Source organism: Manduca sexta, chromosome 24 (assembly GCF_014839805.1).
Source record: "Manduca sexta isolate Smith_Timp_Sample1 chromosome 24, JHU_Msex_v1.0, whole genome shotgun sequence".
NCBI lineage: Eukaryota > Metazoa > Arthropoda > Insecta > Lepidoptera > Sphingidae > Manduca > Manduca sexta.
Window position 1 is genome coordinate 3166291 of NC_051138.1, and position 21336 is coordinate 3187626.

General features: G+C 38.2%; 3 protein-coding genes across 3 annotated transcripts; 2 read left to right on the top strand and 1 right to left on the bottom strand.

The window, feature by feature from the left end:
• Positions 1–64: 64 nt before the first annotated feature.
• On the bottom strand, positions 65–5089 carry LOC115440604 (VWFA and cache domain-containing protein CG16868). Its single transcript, XM_030164983.2, has one exon. It carries the CDS (start codon positions 4848–4850, stop codon positions 1275–1277), a length of 3576 nt encoding a protein of 1191 aa, XP_030020843.1. The 5' UTR covers positions 4851–5089; the 3' UTR covers positions 65–1274.
• Positions 5090–5293: 204 nt separating this feature from the next.
• Positions 5294–18163, top strand: LOC115440594. Its single transcript, XM_030164968.2, has 9 exons — positions 5294–8579; positions 8872–9013; positions 9697–9825; positions 11440–11643; positions 11988–12131; positions 12304–12359; positions 12432–12544; positions 13410–13473; positions 16709–18163. Exons 1-9 carry the CDS (start codon positions 7048–7050, stop codon positions 17817–17819), a joined length of 3495 nt encoding a protein of 1164 aa, XP_030020828.2. The 5' UTR covers positions 5294–7047; the 3' UTR covers positions 17820–18163.
• Positions 18164–18329: 166 nt separating this feature from the next.
• Positions 18330–21271, top strand: LOC115440597 (TLC domain-containing protein 5). Its single transcript, XM_030164973.2, has 4 exons — positions 18330–18772; positions 19434–19662; positions 20217–20454; positions 21141–21271. Exons 1-4 carry the CDS (start codon positions 18559–18561, stop codon positions 21189–21191), a joined length of 732 nt encoding a protein of 243 aa, XP_030020833.1. The 5' UTR covers positions 18330–18558; the 3' UTR covers positions 21192–21271.
• Positions 21272–21336: the final 65 nt, after the last annotated feature.

Here is a 21336-nt window from a genome sequence, read left to right on the forward strand (position 1 = left end):
ATTTGAAGTATTGCAGTGATTTAAAAGGTTCACTCTTTTTATTACCTGAAATAAAACCACTTGATTTTTATAAAAGAAAATGTATTATGTCAAGTAACTGCCAACATCGATTTCAGTCTTAAAAATAAGCTTATAGATAACTTACAAGTACAATAGGCACTGGCACATTTTATCAAAAAATTATATTTCACCTTACACGCTAAGTACATATAGACAACATATAAAATTGTATATTAGTAGAAACACCTGCTTGCCACGACTTTCTCGCCTTACACTTTACATTAAGATTACCATGTTTGTCATACAAAATTAGTGGAACATCATTTTGTATTTTTTAACAATAAAGTTAACATTATATTCATTAATACTGGACAAAATTTTAAAATACCAATTCTAGGACAAGTCCTGAAGTTAATTGGATAAAAATTTTATTGGTGATTAAGTACTAGAGTCATTTTTATGACATGCTAATCATTTTTTTAAGTAGATATAAAATATGTTTAAGTATGTTACTTATTGTAAAGCATTTTCATATGTAATCACGTATAATGTTATTGACATTTAGGCTTATTTCAGTTTATTACAAATTACAATTTACTGTACACTTGGGCACATTTGTAGCGCTTATAAGGTAAGGTCGAAGTTAGCTACTCACAGACGGTTACAAGCACATGTTTTGTAATTTCTGTATTTGCGAGCGCGTCTGCTATCTTGCAAACATAGGTGTATTGAGTGTACACACCCGCATTTGGGGCAGCTATGGAATATATTACATGCGATCGCTAGGATGGAATGGAAATGCATATAAAACATGCGCATGTTATATTTGTTACAAAAATGCCCAAAGTGTAAAAACAATTCTCAATTTTAAATGCTGGGGCGTTATTATCTTACACAAAGCATAGATTTTACATTTTTACATTCATTCATATAATTAAAACAACGAATTATTGATTTTAACAAAAAAGTATTGTATGTATTACACTCACAACTCACAGCATCCAGTATTCAAAGCAAAGATTAGTTTATATTAAAAACAAATGTAAAATGAACACATTAACTTTATCCTATAGAAAGAATAAAGCAGGTAGCAACACTACAAAAAACGTAGAAATGCAGAAAAGCACCAAATAGTTAAGTAAAAAATTATTTTTCAATCTTTATGCGATTACTGGATATCTAATAAGTACAACAAAAATAGTCAATAAAAATTGTATCACAAAATTACATAATTTATATACACAAGAGGTAGATTTGTTCTATGCAATAAGTTATTAAGAGGCTTCCATATGCCTGTGGACAGTCACAGGAGCTATAATACTATTCTTGCCACAAGGCAATACAGTTACGTTCAAATCACCCATCGCTTTTAACCTTGGTTTAATTTTAGCTGGTAGAGGACAACTCACATCTGATTTCGTATCGTCTGATAGTATTATGGGATCGTTTACCGAGAAGCCTGTAGCCTCGGAGTCTTCGTGGGGTGTCATTGTGGAGTAACCGTGGTCTGAACCGCCTGCGGTGTGAGCACGTCTGTACCCTGTCACTACTCTGTACGGCGAAATAGGAGCTTCTATCTCCATTGCTGGCAATAGCTTATCTTGACCAGACTGATCATGCATGTCGTCAGATTGTAAATGACTCATTTGGACATCAGCATCATGCCAAGTTTCAGCAGGCCCATCGACATATAGATTATGACAACTGGCCGAGGTAACATTTTGCCTGTAGCAGTATATGGCTACAGCTATGATCAAACTGACTGTGACTATACATCCTGCGATCGGTCCTATCGCTGAATAATTACCTAGCGCGTCTCGATTAATGTGACCAAAAGTCCCTTCTCCGTAAGGTGTGACGGCTCCTAAAACGCCATTAAAACAAGTCGATTGAGAAGTACAAAATGGAGCTGAGAGAGGCGTTCGACCGTCGGCGTCTATCTGACACCACTCGCAACCCAAAACTCCTAAACACGATGAATGCGTCAAATAACTTTCGCATTGAAAATCGAAACATGTTTTCAAATTCTCAGCAAAATTGTGGAAGTAATGTGACTTGTGATTATTGTTCTCCAACATCATGCCACACAACGGTATGTTCTGGTTGAATCGAGATACATTTGAGTTGGGACACTCGTACAATTCCGAACTACATTCGCAAGGACATTCACATTCAGTTTGTTCCATTCGGTTGCAGTTGAGGCACAATCTATCAACCATGCTGCAGGGGCAGAAGGCTCCTACACTGCACGACGCGTTCACGAGTCCGATAAAAGCATTGGTGCCAGGGATAGCTGCTATGTAATAATGAACACAATGATCACCCGAAACTACATTAGAGAGCACATTAGGGAGTGAAGTGTTAAATTCGTAAAATCGTTGAATTGTCTTATCGTAAAAATTATTACACAACCTCTTTGTGACGAAACCTTTGTGGTTTAACATGTCGATGGCAATCATGGATTCTTTATGAGTGATATGTTGTTGTTCAATGGGTCCAGAACTGTTTGGATCCATCAAACCTGGATGGGATACTAAGTAGCCTCTATTATTCATAATAAAACATTTGACGTATGGTTTGGCACAGTAAGGCATATTGTCAATGAGTAGTTTATACAGGAACCCCATGGTCACATCCATGGACACAACCATTGTTGGGTAAAAGGAACTTTTTACAGCATATGATATAGAAACAACATAACCTGCACCACCAACATCTAGATTTGGTGGTGTCAGAATAATTTTACCTGGATTTTCTAAAGCATAAGTATACCAAGGTCTCCTCACTGGTTCATAGTCATATTCTAGCACAGTCCCTGGAAACATCACCAGCACTCCACTTTCTGTAACTGCGTATCTTCTGACAATATATTTTGCATACGGCCCATGCAGGTGTTGTCTCTTGTAGAATGATAATATTGAGTTCAGGAAACCAACATCTTGTTGGATCTCATTTTTTAAGCCTGGATTAGACAGCAATCCATGAGCGACACTTTTTAAATAAGCCAAATAATTTTGCATATATGTGACTGCTTCTTGTCCATCTCCCATGTCATATAGATATGTAAATGGAGACTGGAAACTGGAGGGGCTCAAGTACACAGTACCTTGATCTATGGTGGCTATTTGTCTGAAATGTCTGCAAATTTTACCAGTTTTTGGAGGAAATAAATCTAATCTGTGAAATAATATCTCTTTGCTACTTCTTGCAAAATATACGTTACTGTTATTAAATAAATTGTCTTCTTTTATTTCTGATGCTATGCACACAATGTATAAATTTTTAACCCACTTCCAAGAATAAATAGTTGAAATAGTAGAATTGTCTGACATTGTCAGATTTCCAGAACTTTTTGAAAATATCTCCTTTTTGAGATCATGTATAAATTTAAAATTTTCGACACTTTCCAAATTCGTAAATTTGATTTTTTCTGTGGCCGACTCTGGCCTCGGAAAGAATGTGTGCATGAGTACTTTCCCAGAGAAATCCATGACAAATGCTCTCTTCTTCTGACTACCCTTAAAGTAAATGATATCTTCTGCAAGATCTGACCAGTATAAATCCAAACCAAGTACACCAGTTGAGATTGGTAGGACTAATGATACCATAAAATCTCTTTCTGTCGCCTCCCATATTGGGCCTTCTATTCTAATCTCATTGCTGTCATATTTTCCTGGGAGTAAAGAAATAAATGCAGAAGCTACTTGTCCAACCACACCACTGTCATTGATATGTAATCTCATAACAGAATGATTGTTTGAATGTGTGTGCCATTTGTCGATATGCAATATACCTAATGAGCTATTTCTGTCCACTTGGTTCTCATATATCAATCCGATAGCAAAGTTCATGTTATCATCTTTCTTGGCTGAGTATGGAAACATCTTGAGCCATGTTTCATTCTTTAAAACTTTTGTATCAGTCATAAAAATAAATAATTTATGCTTCGGTAATGGTTTTTGTAGAAGTAAATTTTTCAATTCTTTGTTTATAGAAAGAGGTGATACACTAGTAGGTGCAATGTCTAAGCTTGACAAATATTCCCTCAGTAGGAGCTTATTGTTGTCTGTGGCATTGCCCAAGTCTGAAATTCCATCAACACTGCATGTGTCTTCAAATTTAAGAAAATCAGACATGTTTGTCATTTTGAGAGCAATCACATCAGTGCTTTGTAAAGCATATGCTGTCTCCTTTGCAACATTTACAGCATGTTGCAAAGAATCTGCCTTCATATTATTGTCAATTATAAATACTACTAGTTTTGGCTCAGGATGCACAACTTTGTGATATAAATATCTTAAATTGGAATGTGGCATGGCTGCACAATCTTTGTCAGTGGCATAATCCATGTGCGACAGGAAGTATTGTCTCTTTACTTTAATATCTTTAAATCGATCCAACATTTTCAATTTTGGGTCTTGGGAAGGCAAATCTTCGTATACATTAGGGCTTTTAATAAATACTGACTTACGGATAGAATTGAATGGGCATGGGTGCGTGAAGGACGGAGTGTTGTTATTGTTTATGACATTATTCATATCGCGCAGGATGTTCTTGGCAGAAGAGAGCTTGTAGCTGATCTGGTAGGCGATGTTGAGCAGTAACTCATGGTCGGTGGTGTGATGGCGGCTCACTTTGTAAGCATTGCGTATCTCATAATGAGCAGGGTATTCACTCCCTAATTCCTTAACCACCAACTCATTAAATCTGCTCGATAACGTTTCAGATAGTTTCCGTATACACACTTTGTAGTCGCCGCGGTTGTTAGTCCTGGTGCAGTTATCATTCTGCGCGCCTATCATACACACGCCACAACTCGTAATCATTAATAACACCGATAAAAACTTCATCTTGTCGGCATCGGCATTATCTTTGATCTGCAACACTGTTGTTTATCACTTTTTTCTGTAACACTTATGCATTTTTATTATGCCGTCTTGATTTAACATGATGAACGTTCAATTTTCATGTATACTTCTTGAAGGTTTTTGGAATCTAAATGATAAAAAACAAAAAGTTTATTTTCTTTTACACGGCCCATTCAACGCGAAATTGACAATCCGTAATGACATTTAAATAAATATGGCGCTTCTCTGGAATTTCGAATAGGTATGTGCTTATACACATTGGTAATTGTCGATATAATTTTGTATTCATCGATATATGTCTACAAATCGATTGTGATGGAATCTACGATTCAATTAGCTTACGATTTCATATAATTTATTATTGAATGCTGTACCACACAAAATACACACGACCATCATTGCGACAAATATAGCGTACATTTTCTGCATCTAAATATAATGAATACAAATGTCAAATTGCTGTCATATTATCACAAATAAGCTTAGTACCTGTAATATATGCGCAAGGTACATACCTTATACTCTATACAATATATTTACACAGAAATTGTGGAACGGACACGTACGTATAAGACCAAGCACACAGTCAGACCATGTCGTGCAATAAAGTAGTTAACGAAATACATTTATTAAAAATGGATTTCATTCAAAATCTATCGGAAGAAGAATTCTTAAAATCCACGCAATAATAAAGAAGCTATAAAACTTTGAAAATTGGTGAAAAGGGAAGCTGTCAAATTACAGTAATATTGAATTGTGACGTCACCTAGTGTCAGCGGCCATAACGCTGCGTGAGTGCCAAAAGGATAGCGTGATAACCCTACCACGCCCCCACTTTTGCTCTCAACAATATTTCAAATATAAATCACTGCTTTATTTTTCAACCATTTTTGATGCTGATTTCACAGAAGAATTTCTTTTTCATAATATGTTCTGTTACGTATAAAATAATAAACTAAATCAAACATAGGAAACTACCCTATTGACATAATATACGCCACTCTGCGCTACTCTTTATCTAGAAAAAGTAGTTATACAGCTATACTTTTATACCTACCGGATAAAGTGCAAAAGCTCGGGCGTTTTACGACCAATATGTAATTCATTAATATCTACTTATGAAGCTATTCACTAAGCACTACTATATCGTATGAAAAGTTGGATCGTCGCAGTCATGCGTCTACTTCCTGCGTTGACAATCCAAGGCCCAATAGGTATTGGCCTTCACGTGTACATACATAGCCTTCGCCAAATTAAATACCCACTATTATGTATATTTTGTAATTTGAATTTTATACTTCATTTTATTAAAAATTTGATCACAATAATATTCTACTCCATCACATAAGCATTTATCAATCTATTATTTTCATGGTAATATTTTAGTCTTAGCTTAATGTTCTTAGAACCTTTTATCTTCAGCGTTATAATTAGCTTTTCAGCAGTCGTCACTCTCCTTTGGCCAACAATGCTGCCAAGAACAAGTATATTAGGTAGGTAACGTAGATAGCCCGTTGATTTGTAAATGTACCGACCTAAAGAAAAATACAATTTGCAAAATACCTTTTGCTTATTCATGTTTAATACTAGTGAATTTTGTGTTATATTTACGTACTATTATATGTGATTTGACCCAAAGAGAATAGTTACTTCAAAGTGTTGAAATATAGGAACATAAAGTAATACTATAAGGACGTACCGAACAAACATCTCTCTTGTTATTGTCAGGTACGTAATAAAGATTTTCATTTCGAGGTGTTTGGCAAGTGACGACCTCCAAATTAATTACATGAAAAACGTAGTCTGGTTTTTTGGGTCAGCAGCCACTTTAATAGCTAACTTTGCGACAATTGACCTCCAAGAAAGCGAGCGACAAATTATAGGTATTATGGCAAGTTTAATAATACTGGTACGCGTTAATAGTTACCTAGAAATGCTTTTATGCGTAGTGCCAGTTAAAATGCTAATTACTATAACTGTTATAGTATCGCTCCAACCGCCACAGGTACGCTACGCCCGCACGTGAACGGCTTTTATACAGCAGTGTATGTGTTTTCATCGATTGGTCAGGGGCGCCGGGCGGTGTGGCTTACCGTCCGATCATTAACCCAGTTGTGTGGCGCTACGCGGCCCGGCAGGGCACGCGAGCCCGCCGCTCGTCATCACTCATTCAGGCGCCATGCAACTGCCCGAGACGCCGCCGCCGCCTCTTGCTCCTCTGTGGGACCGCGTGCTCAGGGCCCGCGCTCTCCCTCCCGACCTTGATGTTGAGCTTCTGTACATCGCGATAAGAGATCGACTCGTACATCCGGAGTGGGAAGTCCGCTTGCACGCGCTGAGAGTTCTCGCTGATCTTCTTCCGCTCTCGGGGAACGCTTTATCGTTCCCATTTGATCAAGTTGTTGACAATTTAGGACACAGTTCACCCAATGTAAGAAAAGCAGCTTTGGATGCGTTAAAAGTGTTTTGTACTCACTGTGAGGATGTTGAATGTGCAGCCCGAGCCATTCTGGACAAATGTTCATATCACAACATAAGGCCTCACTCCGCTAATGTGGACAACAAAATTAATGTTATCACGGGACTAATTTTGTCAATACCTTCTGTGATGGGAATTTTGAAACGAAGACATCCAGGACTAGATATATTTCCCATATTCCATATATTGGGTGAAAAACTTTTTGATACTGTACATAGGGACGTGGCACAACGATCTTTGATAAAATTGCGAAGAATTTGCGGCCCTCGTGACTATATGATGACACTTTCGAGATTAGATCCGAAAGTACAGGAAAAATTTCGTATTTTATGCGAAACATATGATGAAGATTCTATGGACGTATATTACGCACCAAGAAAATCTGCTCTAGCTTACCGTGAAAATAATAATCAACCATTAGTGAAAGTGAATCATGTTTTCAATGGACCCATTACCGCTCCGTTGCGACTGTCAACAGACTCATCTTCGGACGATTCCCGATCCAGGATACCTTTTTATAATAACAGTTTTGCTAAAGTAATAATTGAAACTGAAATCAAATTCGACTCCGATACAGCCATCACGATGACAGTCTTGGAGGAGAACGAAGAAACTGAAAGAAATACAGGAACTGACGACGAATATGACAGCTCCGATTTAAATATGCTCAAATATAGTGATGGAGATTCTGAAGACACTGATGTAGTTGTGAAAAAAGTGCGTTTTGGCGGTGAAAGTGTTAAAATTAGAACTCCAGATAGTGATAATTTAATTACAAGTGAAGATGATAATCATAATAAAACAAAAGAGAAGGATCACATAGATAACGCTTTAACTCCAGTCACATCAGGCATTGTGAACAAAATGAATGAGATAAAACGTGAGGCGATGGAAAGAGAACTACATTCGAAGCACATAAAAAAGAGTGGAATACCGCTGCCAGTCATTCAAAATAGAACAAAAAATATCGTGACAAATTATAGTAGAGTTAAATTAAAATCTAAATCATTAAGTGAACTATACGATTATTTTAGAACGAAAAACGACGTTAATGAAGGGAAACCGAAAGATGTTTCCGGGTTCGCTTTAACGCTAACAGAAGTACATTCACCAGAAAAAGTACCAAGTCCAGTGGAACCTCATAAAGAAGTAGAAGTTTTACATAATTTACAAAGAAGTCCTGTCGTCTCACCGCGCCGTCAACAAACACGAGTAACTTTGGAAAAAGATGGGTATGTTTTACAAAGTTTTTTTTTTTTTATATTTTAAGTGAATGTAAGTAACTCGTGATTTGTTTTATAATCTGCTGACATTGTTGAATGTGACGATGCTATTGTTCTCTTAGAAGCGAAACCAAAAATAAGATGTCTAATTTGTATACTTATAAGCTAAAACAAATTTCTAATTCATTATTTCTTGATTTAAATTCGTATCCATGTGTTTGTCTAATCAACTTCGTAACGCCTATTACTTACTTATATATACGTATTTTTTGTTATCACGAATTTACACCTTTCATTGTAGATTCGTGTTGAATCTTCTGGCATCCTCCCCGCCTAGTGATGACTTGATGTCGCCAAGACTTCCTACTCCACTGAGGGCTCACTACGACTGGGAGGAGTTAGACATTGTGCCGCGATACGTGGCTGATCAGTTGCATAATACGGTAATATAAGATTATATATGATCACCTCAACAGCAGTGTAGATAGGTACTTAGGCTCTGAACTGTGAGGTTATGGATTCGATTCTCAGGTATCCATAAATTAAATGAGCCTGGGATTGAAGTTTTCACTAATATCTGATATGCGGACTAGCTAGCTCTTTATCACATCTGATTGAGAAAATAAACTTGTTACGCATCTGTCTACCTCTAAAAGGCGTGAATGTATACATTTTTGTATTATATATTGGGTATTCGAATATTGATCAATAATTTCATCAAAGTATTGTAATAAAAAGAGATACGATCAAATTAATTAAATTGATTTCCAACACCAGGTAGGTACAAGATAATAGGTGTAATTAATTTTGGCGAAGGCCACATGCAGTTGAAGGCCGAGGTGGTGGTAAACAGGCCTTGGTTTGTCACTCAATTTCCCTTTAGACCCTTTTGAATAAAAAAGCAAATGTCTTTCTTTGAGTGAATATAAATTATTCGTGTAGGTTATTTTACTTTGGTGCAATGAAAGCAATAGTTATAACAACGAAAGGGACCTTATCTGTAAAAAGTTAACTTTAGAACTACGAGAACATATTGCCAAATTATTGAAAAAAAATATCGTTACCACATCGATCATTCCTATCAAATGAGTGAGCCTAAGTTTCAAAATGTGAAGTATACGAACAGGAGAACTGGATAGCAGCAGTGAAGGCCGCAGACCAGCTGCACAGCACGCTGCTGGACCCTGACAGCGTGCGAAGAGTGGAGCCGGCAGCTATCTCCTTAGTGCAACACATGTGGGCGCTCAGTGACGCGGTGAGTATCTGTATTTTTCAAAACATAAACTATTTTGAATTCATTAAATGGGCCAAAATTATCATCATCAGCCATAGCAAGTCCACTGAAACACAGGTCAAATCTTCGGGAAGTTTTCGAAACCCATCTGTGGGAAGAAGTTTGCATTTCGACCGTTATCGGGTCGTCTTCCTTGTAATAAAACAACCTAACAAATTATAAGTACTAAGCTACAAGTCTAGCGTCGTGGTTGTATGAAAAACTTGCGCCGTTTCGATGTTGACTACACCTCGAAGTTAGAACAAATATTTGTGGATTATTAAAGTTTGAAGTAAAGGTAGAGTCAAGAGTAGAGTACTGTGTCTATAAATGTTTTTTGTCTTCAGTATGACAGACTAGATTGTTTATCTGGTGACATATTTTTTGTATCTCCCTAGTACCGAAGATATAGACAATATCATCTACGAAGCCTCGCCACACTACAGTCCCGAAATGCTCACAATGTGCGGGAGCAACGGGAGTGCATACGCACAATCGATAGATAGTGTTGGGGAAGCACTATACCACGTGACAGAAATAAAATATAGGATTATGAATCGAAAGTTTAATATAATAAGTATTATTTATAACTGTACCATTTTTGTTATTTACGCATTATTGCCCTTTTCCCAGTGCTATCCATCGTATTGTTAACGATTAGAAAGAATTGTGGAGCGCGCCTTCGTGGGTGAAATGATTTATATTCTGTAATGAAAAATGATCAAATTTTAATTTTAATGTTTAAAATGTTGTCGATTGTCGCGTATATTTTTACAATATACGGCGGTAAGTGCTCATAGCTAATGGCTACTATTCGGCCTAATATGTACCTGCCATATAATCAACGAAATTGGTGCCGGAAATAAAGCTAACACTGCCGACCTATTTTTTCTCCAATTACAAGCAGTTACTGAAACATTTGTGCTATTTAATAACTATGAATAAAAGTATTTACAGCAAAGAATTTTAAAGCAATTATATTCTTGCCAACGAGTTATATTACTGATGGATATTCCTCAACAACACAATTTCTCTTCATACATAATGAGCGATATATTTAATTTTTACTTTCGCTACGTGTATATAAGCATTAAACCCTTTGGGATTGATTTCTTGGCACTTGACACTCGAAGGCCTATTATAAAGTACTTCCATGAAACCGGATACATGTATCACGATCATTTATAATGCATGACTTAGTATCAGTGACTCGAACCTAAGTAAACACCTTTTCCTTTAGAAAAAAACACATACAGAAATTATTTATTGTATTTGAAAATTAAACAGTATATGGCAATTATTAAGTGTGTGGAAATCTTACCCCTGAAATGATGGAATAATTAATTCTTAAGCATAATTGTACTGCACGTATAAATTTTACACCTGCCTTATCTTCTTACGTTACTTACTACTAAATATTACTAACTTACTAAAATAATTAGGTAACCTACTTTATACACATAGAAGCTGTAGAAAAAACAAAATAAAACAACTAAAAGTATCTATAGGGACATCTTACACATTTTCATCAACCCTTAAGAACATCACAATACATACAGTTTAGGGGTATAATGCAATACGCCATTCCACCACCAGGTAGCAGCCGCCAGGGCTCCGGCGGAAGGCGCGGTATGCGCCTTGGTCCGAGCCGCGAGCAACGACTGCGCTAGGCAGCTTCTCCCAGTCCTCATAACCAGGATGACCAAGGAACCTCTGCCTGCAGCCTTACCCCACGCGTTATTGCAAAGACTTGCCCTACACCACATAGTCGACCTCATATTCGACCTCAACATGATTGGGGTGAGTAACACATGACCTTTGAATCGCCTCTGAGTCAAGTGAAACAACGAATTATTAATTCCCATTGACGAAGCTTTGTAGCTGCGAAAGATTTAATAATGATAACACAAAGAGAATTCTTATGTTAGTCATTATTCTAGGATTTTAACATACATACCTATTGATTATTATGCTTATTCATAATTCATAGACGCTCTAAATTAGATCAAATCGCTATTAAAGGGTAGATATTGTTATAAGATAAAATCATTATATCTACAGTACAAACGACATCAACGAAAAACATACATCTTTGGTAACAATTTTGCATATAATGCCGGATTCATCAAATTAATCTTCTTAAGATAACGGGGGACATCGAAGAGGTTCAGAATGCTCAGCTGCGAGCGACTCTCTGCCTGGCTAGAGCTGCAGGCCCGGCCGCCGTGCTATCAGCTGTTAGGAGAAGGCTCGCTGGCACCACTAGAGCTGATATGTTTTGTAATGAAGTGAGTAGTATTTGTGTGTTAGATGTTCTTCTGTTTTGATTACTGGAATGTCACCTTAAGCATTAGTCAAAACGTTGTATTTTCATCAGTAATTTCAGTCAAATTATAAAAAGAGAAATTATAATTAGGTTTTTTAAAAAACCAATACTCACTTTTATTGTTTGATTTGTAGTTACGAGACCGTTTGAGCAGGCCAGTTGAGAATATCAAACCGAGCTTTATTACAAGGTGGGTAAGAGCTACACTTTGATGCGTAAGTACTTCGAGTTCTAGACTAGACATAATAGGCTGTTCTTTCAGGGGTTCCCAACTACCAGTGCCTGTGAGACGCAGAGCAAGATCAACGCCACCTCCTGCAGGACCTCCTCCTCCAAGGAGGTTAAGACCACTGCCAGATTCAGCACCATTGCCCGGTAATAGTCGTTCTTTAAGCATTAATTCTTAAGCCTTTGCCTATATCAAGATCGAAGCGTAGAGTCTGGAGTACCTATCTAAAAACTACGAAAGCCATGGGACATAATAATAATATTATGTCCCGGTACATAATAATGATATTTAAATTGCATTGAGAAAGAGCATAGGCAATTATCCAAAATACTATCTTAATTCTTTGGGAAAATATTTGTATGTTTGTTAGAATTAAACTGAGAAACAGCTGAATGGATTTGGATGAAATTAAGCAAGAGTAGACCGTCTCCTGGATTAACACATTGACTACTTTTTATCACGGTTATTTACTCCGCTAGTAAAAAATTAATTTGTTTATCGGATTTTTTAAAATGGTGGTTCTATCGTCGTGAATGAAGTTTCAATTGTTTTTTGTACACTTTTAATATTTATAAAAACAAATTAAATTTATTTATGAGTCCTAATCTAAATCCTTCGAGGAATTCATAAAAAAGTAAAGAGTATTTCACAGTGCAATTTAGGTTACATTAATTAATTGTTAATTGTTACACCGGTCACAGGTGGACCGGTGGCAAAACCAAGTATGACATATGAGACTAGGTTAGTCATTTGAAGCTTTAGTGGCCCAGCTACCTATTCTATGTCAAAGACGAAGATACAAGGAGGAACGATAGATCAGATTACGCTCCCCCTCTGTCCTCTTCCACTGAGGCGTGACCTGATGAAGGCTTCAGTGAGGAGCAGACAGTGCGAAGCGAACGACATATCAAGCGGCATAATTCCAATTACGAATACCTAAAAATGCTGTAACGGTATTAGGATCTAAGCACTTAATTTAAATGCAGTTAGTGAAAATATTGTTTTTTACAGGCATATCCCAACCCGGCAGAGAGTTCCTGTTGAAGCGATTGTCGCCAATACCTCTGAGTGACAAGTGAGTGATTCTTTTTTAAATATACTAACGACCTACTTACATTTATTTGATAACTATATTTTTGAAATTAGATCGGTAAGTACTCTTGGTAAGTACCTATTTACTTTACGTTTTAAAGGTAGTTATTATTTTCCATTTAAATATATGTAGGTATCAAAAATGGTAGATGGAGGTGGATATAAGTACCTAATTATCCTTCATATTATCAGTCTACACAATATTTTTACCGTACAAATAATACACAATTTAACATAAATATTCTTATTAAACAGTTATTCTCATATTCTTGGATTTACAAATATAGTTTATCAAAGGTAAATTATGGATGCCATTTAGTATTGACCACACCCTCGTGAGAATCGCAACAACTGATGCCTTTGTTGTGTTGAAATTTTATGGAAAAATTCCATACGCCTTTAGATATTCCATTTCATTTAGTCGTCAGGAAGACACACTTATTTAAAGTATTCTTGAGAGACGATTGGAATTCAAATTTTTACCGTCGGCTGTCTGATTTTTATGAATCTCTTTGGGAGATACTTTCTCTGTAATTTTTTTTAGTAAAACCGGCACAACTGACTTGGAATACAAATCCAAGACATTCTAATCCATATCTCGTATTAACGAATATCGTATTTTCAAGTTTAATGAGTTTCAACTTTGCAAGTTAGAATTCAGGATCGTGGAATGTAGGACTTACACCCAATCACAAAATTATTGCCACTAATTTTACCTACTTAGTTGATTGACGTATATTCTATAGACACGAACGTCCATATAAACTATTTGTTCAAAATCTGAACTAAAATGGCAACCAAAACGTCACCGTTTTAATCTATTTATTCACCTGAACAAATAAAAATAAAAAAATATATATCGATGACCTTCGTTATTTTACCTGGGGCTTATTCTTCATTACTGTATTGCAAAATATGGTTCAACTAACCTACTTATTGATCATGTCATACAAAAAGCTTACCTTCACAACATTTATAAAACGGCTATTTTAATGTTTCTTTAACACTTGTAATAAAGCCACCAGACGATATTATCTATGGTAATTACGGCATCGAGTCAACCACCTCGCGACTCGCGAGTCAATCGATGGAAGGCGGGAAAACACTCAAAAGAAATTTTGTAAAGAATACGGCCTCGAAGTGAAACAACTGTTAACGTTTATCGCCGCGACTAGCTTTCGTTCGTGATATTGTTTAGTCTATATAGAATAAGTGATGGCGATTATTTTTCTGTAGTGCTAAGACCAAACTTTAAATTACGGGTGTCAATTATGACATATAGATGTAAATATAAATAATAAAGACATCTTAAAGAGCTAGCACAATTTTCGGGAATCGTATATCTTACCCAAATACTATACCGCTTCACACCCATTAAGATCGGTTATAGATCATCAAAATATCCTATATAAATCTTTATTAATATTTGTGCAACAATTAAACATACAAACCCTCGCATTTTGTTGAAAAATATACGCATTCAGAAACGACGTGCTTAGTCACTTTGCGTGGTGCGAATTATTTGTCGCGTGGCAACGGTTAACGTTAACTCGTAAATAACAAGTCTGAATAAACTACATTTATTACTAACTTCTTCATTTTACGAACTCGGTTGAAGGATAACTAGAAGTTTTTGATAACTTTACAAAAGTTACATTGTTTGATAATATTTATGGTATATAACAATAGGAATGTGGAGTCTTTCTCTACATATTGCTAACTGTATGCAGTATGAGTGATGAGAGCCTATATTTTGTGTTTAAGCCTCTATATGATGTAAAGGATTCATAAACCAGTGCCTAATGCTCTTGTATACGGTAGACTCGGACTGGAGATTGTGTAGACATATTATGTAGATATATTGGTATTTGTTATTATGATGAATGGATCCCCTTATTTATTACCTATTATGGGTTAGGATTTAATGATTCAGACCGCAAAGCATGGTAAATTTATCGAATAATCATTTTGCAATTATAAATAGAAATCAAGTTAGAAATACGAGTTATATTAATTTTTATGTACTCTAGTTACTAAAAAAAGTAAAATTAATTATGATAATAAATAGCGATGTCATCGGGGCTATATTTACGATTTTCGTAAATACTTTTAGAGACCTAGATATTTTATATGATGCGTTCTATGGATTTTATAGCTTTTTTAGTTAGGTTCATCAATATTTTTTATAATAAATAAGAATGTAATATTAAGAGTACTTAGCTCTTATACAGTACTGGACACTTAGTTTTATTTTAGTTAACTCTCGATTCTCATACCATACTGAAGCTTCCCTTTTGCTTAAATATAACCTACTTATCTAGTGATTACTTAGTACCAATTGAATTTATCGTATTGGCATTAATGATATAATTTACGGAGGGTTGAAGTAACCTTTCCTTTGTGAAACCACCCGCCACTTATCTACTTATATTTTCATGAATCCACAGACTTGTCATGGCGGGGTCTCACACGGACACATAGCTGAGTGGCTAATAGTTGTAATAGCGTGCCACCGATGACCCACATTTCGTAACTTAAATTATTGGCCCACATTCATTCACCACGCTTATGAAAGACGGACACGGCGACCCATTTTTCCTATCGCTAGATCGCTCCACTTTCGACCGCGACTTAGACCGCATAATAACTTAACTGATCATTAATGTTACAGCCAATTATATTAATAAAATGCTTAGGTAGGTATAAGTTTTTCAGTTTACAAACAATTACAGTTAACATAAGTGTATCTTAACCAAATAAATACCATCTAGTGAGATATAAAGTGGTGCTCAATATTATAGCCGACTCATTCACACTTGTTTACTAATGATAAACATGGCGCATCGCTGCAGCTTGCACCTATCTGCATAATATGCAGGCGCTTTGTACTGACTAAAGTAAGTTTGTTGACTGATTACACACGGCCGGAAGCAAATTGATCGGGGTCCGTAGGGAGGGCGTGTACGTGGGCAACTTGCGGGCCCGGCGGCGGCGTCGCGGCAGTCGCGGAGGCGCCGCGGCGGACGGCGGCATGCTCCGGATGTGTTGCTGCCCGCGCCCCGCCGTGCACCCCTCGCCCACCCCCGCGCCGCCACCACCCCTAGCTCTCGACCTAGTCGCCGACCTACCGCCGCACACGCGGTAACTAATCGCTCCCCCACAAAGTAAACAAACACGCCGCGCCTCATGCTAATTTGAGAATGTATTTTTTTTTCCAGAGACTCGAGTGCATTCACTGCGTATGATGAAAGGACGGTTCTCTCGAACGGAAAATCGACGCCATCAGAAAAATGTGAAAAAATAATTGACGAGGCCGAAAAAGAAACAGAAACACCTCAGCCACCACTGCCGCGCTCGCCTTCGATCTGCGTCGAAGATTACTCTGAGAAAACGAACGTGTCGATCGTCAGTCACGAATTGAAGTCTTTATCACCTTCGCAAAGGGACGACGGGACGCACTCAAGGAACGATCACTCCAGAAGGACCTCGATCGTCGGTACACAATCCGCTCCAAGTTCGCCGATTTCTAGTCGGCGCGACTCTTTCAGGAGTCGCGTCTCATCGCCGGCATCCGTCACGAGCGACCGTAAGACGCCGGACTCGACGGAGATAGTCGAGGAGCAGCCGCCGCCCCGCGAGCGGGATGTGCGCGCTGCTCTCGCCGAGTGCGTGCTGCCCGCGCGCCACGAAGACTGGGAAGCCATCGTCGCCAGCCTCGTGGAGATCGAGCGACTGGCGAGCGATGCCGGAGCGCGCGCTCCCGCGGGCAGCTGGCGGGCGGCGGCGCGCGGCTCGGCGGCGCACGTGCGCTCGCTGCGGTCGCGGGTGGCGCGCGCCGCGTGTCGCACGGTAGGCGCGCTGTTCGAGCACCGCGGCCGCGCGCTAGACCCCGAGCTCGAGGAAGCGGCCGGCGCGCTGCTCGAGCGCTGCGCGGATGCGAACAGATTCCTGCGCGGCGACGCGGCGAGCGCGCTGTGTCTCGTGGCGTGCGGCAGCGCCACGGGCCGCGCGGCGGTGGCGCTGGTGCGGCGCGGCGGGTCGCACCGCGCGGGGCCGGTGCGCGCGGCGGCGGCGGCGGCGTTGGCGCGGTTGGCGCGGCACGCGGGCGCGGCGCGGGCGCTGGACCTGCCGCCGGAGCCGCGCGTGATGCTGCTGCGCGCCGCCGGGGACCTGCTGGGCGACGCCTGCGCGGAGGCCCGCGTGCACGCGCGGCAGCTGTGCCTTGTGCTCGCGGAGGACCACCGCTTCCGGCCGCTGCTCAAAGAGGCGATGCCTCCGACGCGGTACAGAGCCGTGGAAAAACTCGTCGATAAATTACGGACTCGATAATACTGATGAAGTGTACATAATATACTGCACTAAGATTCTGTATGACGTGACTGTGTCGGGTTAGATTTATAGTCTGGGTATTAAGACGTCCGAGGGATTTTCTGAGATATGCAGGTCGTAATTTGTAGTCGATTTACACGTTGTGACCGATCGAATTTTATGCCGACTGAACTGTGCGAAAGGTATTTTTGTAGTGAAATTAGGTATAAATGTTGTGTATATCTGTAATTATTACCTGAAAGGAAGTTACATTGTTATCCTCCGATGGAGCGAACTTTGATATTACTCTATAGAAATGTATTTATAAATTGTATAATTAAAAATCCTGATTTTATTTACCCCTAGTTCTGGACTCATGAATCTTGTAAGTAATTTTACTCTGCCACGCAATAAATTTCTGTATTTTTTGTTAATGATGCAAACATCTCTAAAACTAATGTAATAACTAAAGTAAGCTGATATTAACCGATTACAAAACTAAAACATTACCTAATAATTATAAAACCGAGCAAGGTGACGGACGGACTAGTGATTCTATTACTAAGTATTTTAAGACAATCAAAGCTCTACCAAAGACAAAACTTAGAACTCATACTTGAAACTCCGTGCTTGGGACCAACCGCAACCATCTTGAAGTACGCAAATGTCAAAATCAATCAAAACCTACAAAAAATTCAAAACAGAAACAATAATGAGCCAGCATGGGTTTCAATACAGTAACATCAGGATGGCCGCATGAATGGCGTTGGGACATGAACTATCAGTGGACTCGTTGTTCAAACTGACATCGTTTCTCGCTTGGAGCTGGCTGTACGTAGGGTGCGCTATCCAGTACCCTGACCAGAGCCCGGAATGGAACTCTAGAGCAATCACGCTCGTGCACGGCTCCGTGGCCACCGTTGTGGGGTTGGCGCAATGTGGCATCCGCACACTCTCACCATGTCATCTAACTAGTACGTGCTTTGTTATGCTATAATCAGGCTTTGGTCGACTTAAATATCACTAGCAAGATCGATAGCGGAGATTTCTTCGTAAATTGACATCCAACACTTGCCGCCAAAACGATAATTGCACTATACAATAATTGGACATCATATTTATACATAAATCTATTCTTGATTTTCATGCCTCTGATTTCATGATCTTCAGACCTGCGATGTACACATTTGCACACTACTGCTTCGCCGCAGAAATAAACGAAACGATAAATTTAACTAATATGCTCAGCACAGAAAATCTACCTCTTAGTAGCGGTTTAGACCTCCGAACTATATAATATCGGCCCTGTATTATATACTGTGCCACTGTTGGGTACAGGCCTCCTCTACTACTAGGAGGGATTAGGCCTAAGTCCACTTGGTAGACTTCACACACCTTCGAAATTCCTATAGAAAACTCAGGTGCGCAGGATTCGTCACGATGCTTTCCTTCACCGTTAAAGTAAGCGATAATACACACAGAATACCTACACACATAGGTAATTTTAGAAAAGTCAAAGGTGTGTGCCCTTGGGTTTTGAACCTGCGGGCATTCGTCTCGACAGTCCCTTCCACAACCAACTAGGCTATTGCCGATTTTACTTTTTGACATCTGAACTAAATTTGGATATTCCAGTGAAAGTGATGCCATGGCACTATGCGTTGATGGTGTGGTCGTGGGGCTACTTCGCGTTTGACCTGCTGTGGTGCGTGGTGTACTGGAGCGAGAGCGCGTTAATGCTGTGCCACCATATTAGCGCGCTGATCGCCATCACGATATACATGCAGAAACAGTACACCGGCTGCACCTTCGCCTGCACCCTGGCACTGCTCGAAATTACTAACCCTCTACTGCAAATAAGATGGTTTGTTATGTCCTCTTGATAAACTTAATCTAACCTAAGTAATAAATAAAAGATAAAGTTTCTAACATCTTTGAATGGTTAGAAGTAAACGCAGAAACAGCTGAACGGATTTGGATGAAATTTAGCATACGGATAGTCCTGGATTAACCTAAGGCTACTTTTTATCTCGGTAATTTGCTTTCATGCAAAATAAAGGAATTTGGAAAAACTGATTACTACATGGACGCTGGCGTCATATATATCTATGGCCCTACGAAGTGTTTTAGAAAGCGGGAAAGACTTTCACCCGGGCGAAGCCGCGAGCAACACCTAGTCTTAAATAAAATACTTAACGTCCATGCAGGTACGCAGTGCACTATCGTCTCATTCAATCTCTGAATTGGTAATTTATTTAAAGAAATGCATTGAAAAAATAAATGTTTTACCCAATTCTCTCAACAATAATAAACCAAAGAGCAAAGTACCTACTACCTGTTGATATTCAATTACAAATTCGGCACCCAATAGTCTCGGAAATTATGCATTCACCAAAAGTACAATATTTTTCCTTTCAGGTTTCTAAAAAATGGTGGCCAAAATAAAACCGTTATATTTATGATAGTAGAGGTCACGTATCTTGTTATGTTTGTGCTGGCAAGAGGTATCCTTGGCACCTACCTAATGTACAAGATCTTAAACTCCGACGTTTTCGACACCGATCAAAAAATAATAAGTGTCATATTCTACATAGTCTCGGCCGGCTTCCTTTACAACATTTTCAAATACGTAGAATACAAATATAAGACCACCATAGTAAGTTTCGATTTTAGATATACTTATTGCTATATTCTATGATTAAAATATAATTACATATAGTAGTTAGTGGGCATTATCCACTATTAAAATACCAAGGTATGCATACATATATGCACTAAAAAGGGGCGACGTATGCAAATACTATTTCTAATAAGAATACGCTTTTTCCATTTTATTGTACTTATTAAAATATACTATTAAATATTTTTTTCAATTATCTAGAGCAAATTTGTAAAATTTGTCAGGTAATTTTTATTAGTATTATCTCAACGCAGACTTTAGATAACACTTGAAATTTGGCGCCATTTGTGCAAAAGCTGCAGTGCTATGGTTAATGAATTTGTCCTTATTCCATCGAAATTCGGGTTTTTATATAACATATATATATTCATTACATATTTTAAGCAGCATTTAATTTGACCCGGGCTTTTTTTTTATAGCAACTCAAAGGACATTATTCCGTTAAATCGTTTTCTTACAATACACCTAACACTTAAAGTTTTTACTACTGAAATATGCACTGTATTGTGAAAAAGTATCAAAATATGCTATACTATAAAAATAGCTTTATATGCATTTGCATATGCAAATATGTATATAAGCCGATGTTAGGTAATAAAATGTTAGTTATTGTGATTTAATTTTCATTGCATGTTACATAATATATGTTTTCAATGTTTCAGGGTAAATTAAGAGAGTACATAGATGGCATTGTACTAAGCGATAGAGTTTAAAATTTAAAAAAAGATCTACACACAAGATGTTGATTTGAAATTTATATTATAGAAAAGAATATTTCACTAGATTCTGAGATGCAAAAATAAAAAAAAAAGTTTAGAATAAATGTTTTTAAAAAAAAAAATTATTACAATTTACAAT

Excerpts from the sequence above, each read along its gene's own strand:
- LOC115440594 (XM_030164968.2), top strand. The coding sequence starts at position 7,048 with ATGCAACTGCCCGAGACGCCGCCGCCGCCTCTTGCTCCTCTGTGGGAC. Across the intron at positions 9,826-11,439 it reads TGTGGGCGCTCAGTGACGCG|GTAGCAGCCGCCAGGGCTCC; the intron begins GTGAGTATCTGT and ends TTCCACCACCAG. Across the intron at positions 12,132-12,303 it reads CTGATATGTTTTGTAATGAA|TTACGAGACCGTTTGAGCAG; the intron begins GTGAGTAGTATT and ends TTTGATTTGTAG.
- LOC115440604 (XM_030164983.2), bottom strand. The coding sequence starts at position 4,850 with ATGAAGTTTTTATCGGTGTTATTAATGATTACGAGTTGTGGCGTGTGT.
- LOC115440597 (XM_030164973.2), top strand. The coding sequence starts at position 18,559 with ATGGCGTTGGGACATGAACTATCAGTGGACTCGTTGTTCAAACTGACA. Across the intron at positions 19,663-20,216 it reads CCTCTACTGCAAATAAGATG|GTTTCTAAAAAATGGTGGCC; the intron begins GTTTGTTATGTC and ends TTTTCCTTTCAG. Across the intron at positions 20,455-21,140 it reads ACAAATATAAGACCACCATA|GGTAAATTAAGAGAGTACAT; the intron begins GTAAGTTTCGAT and ends TCAATGTTTCAG.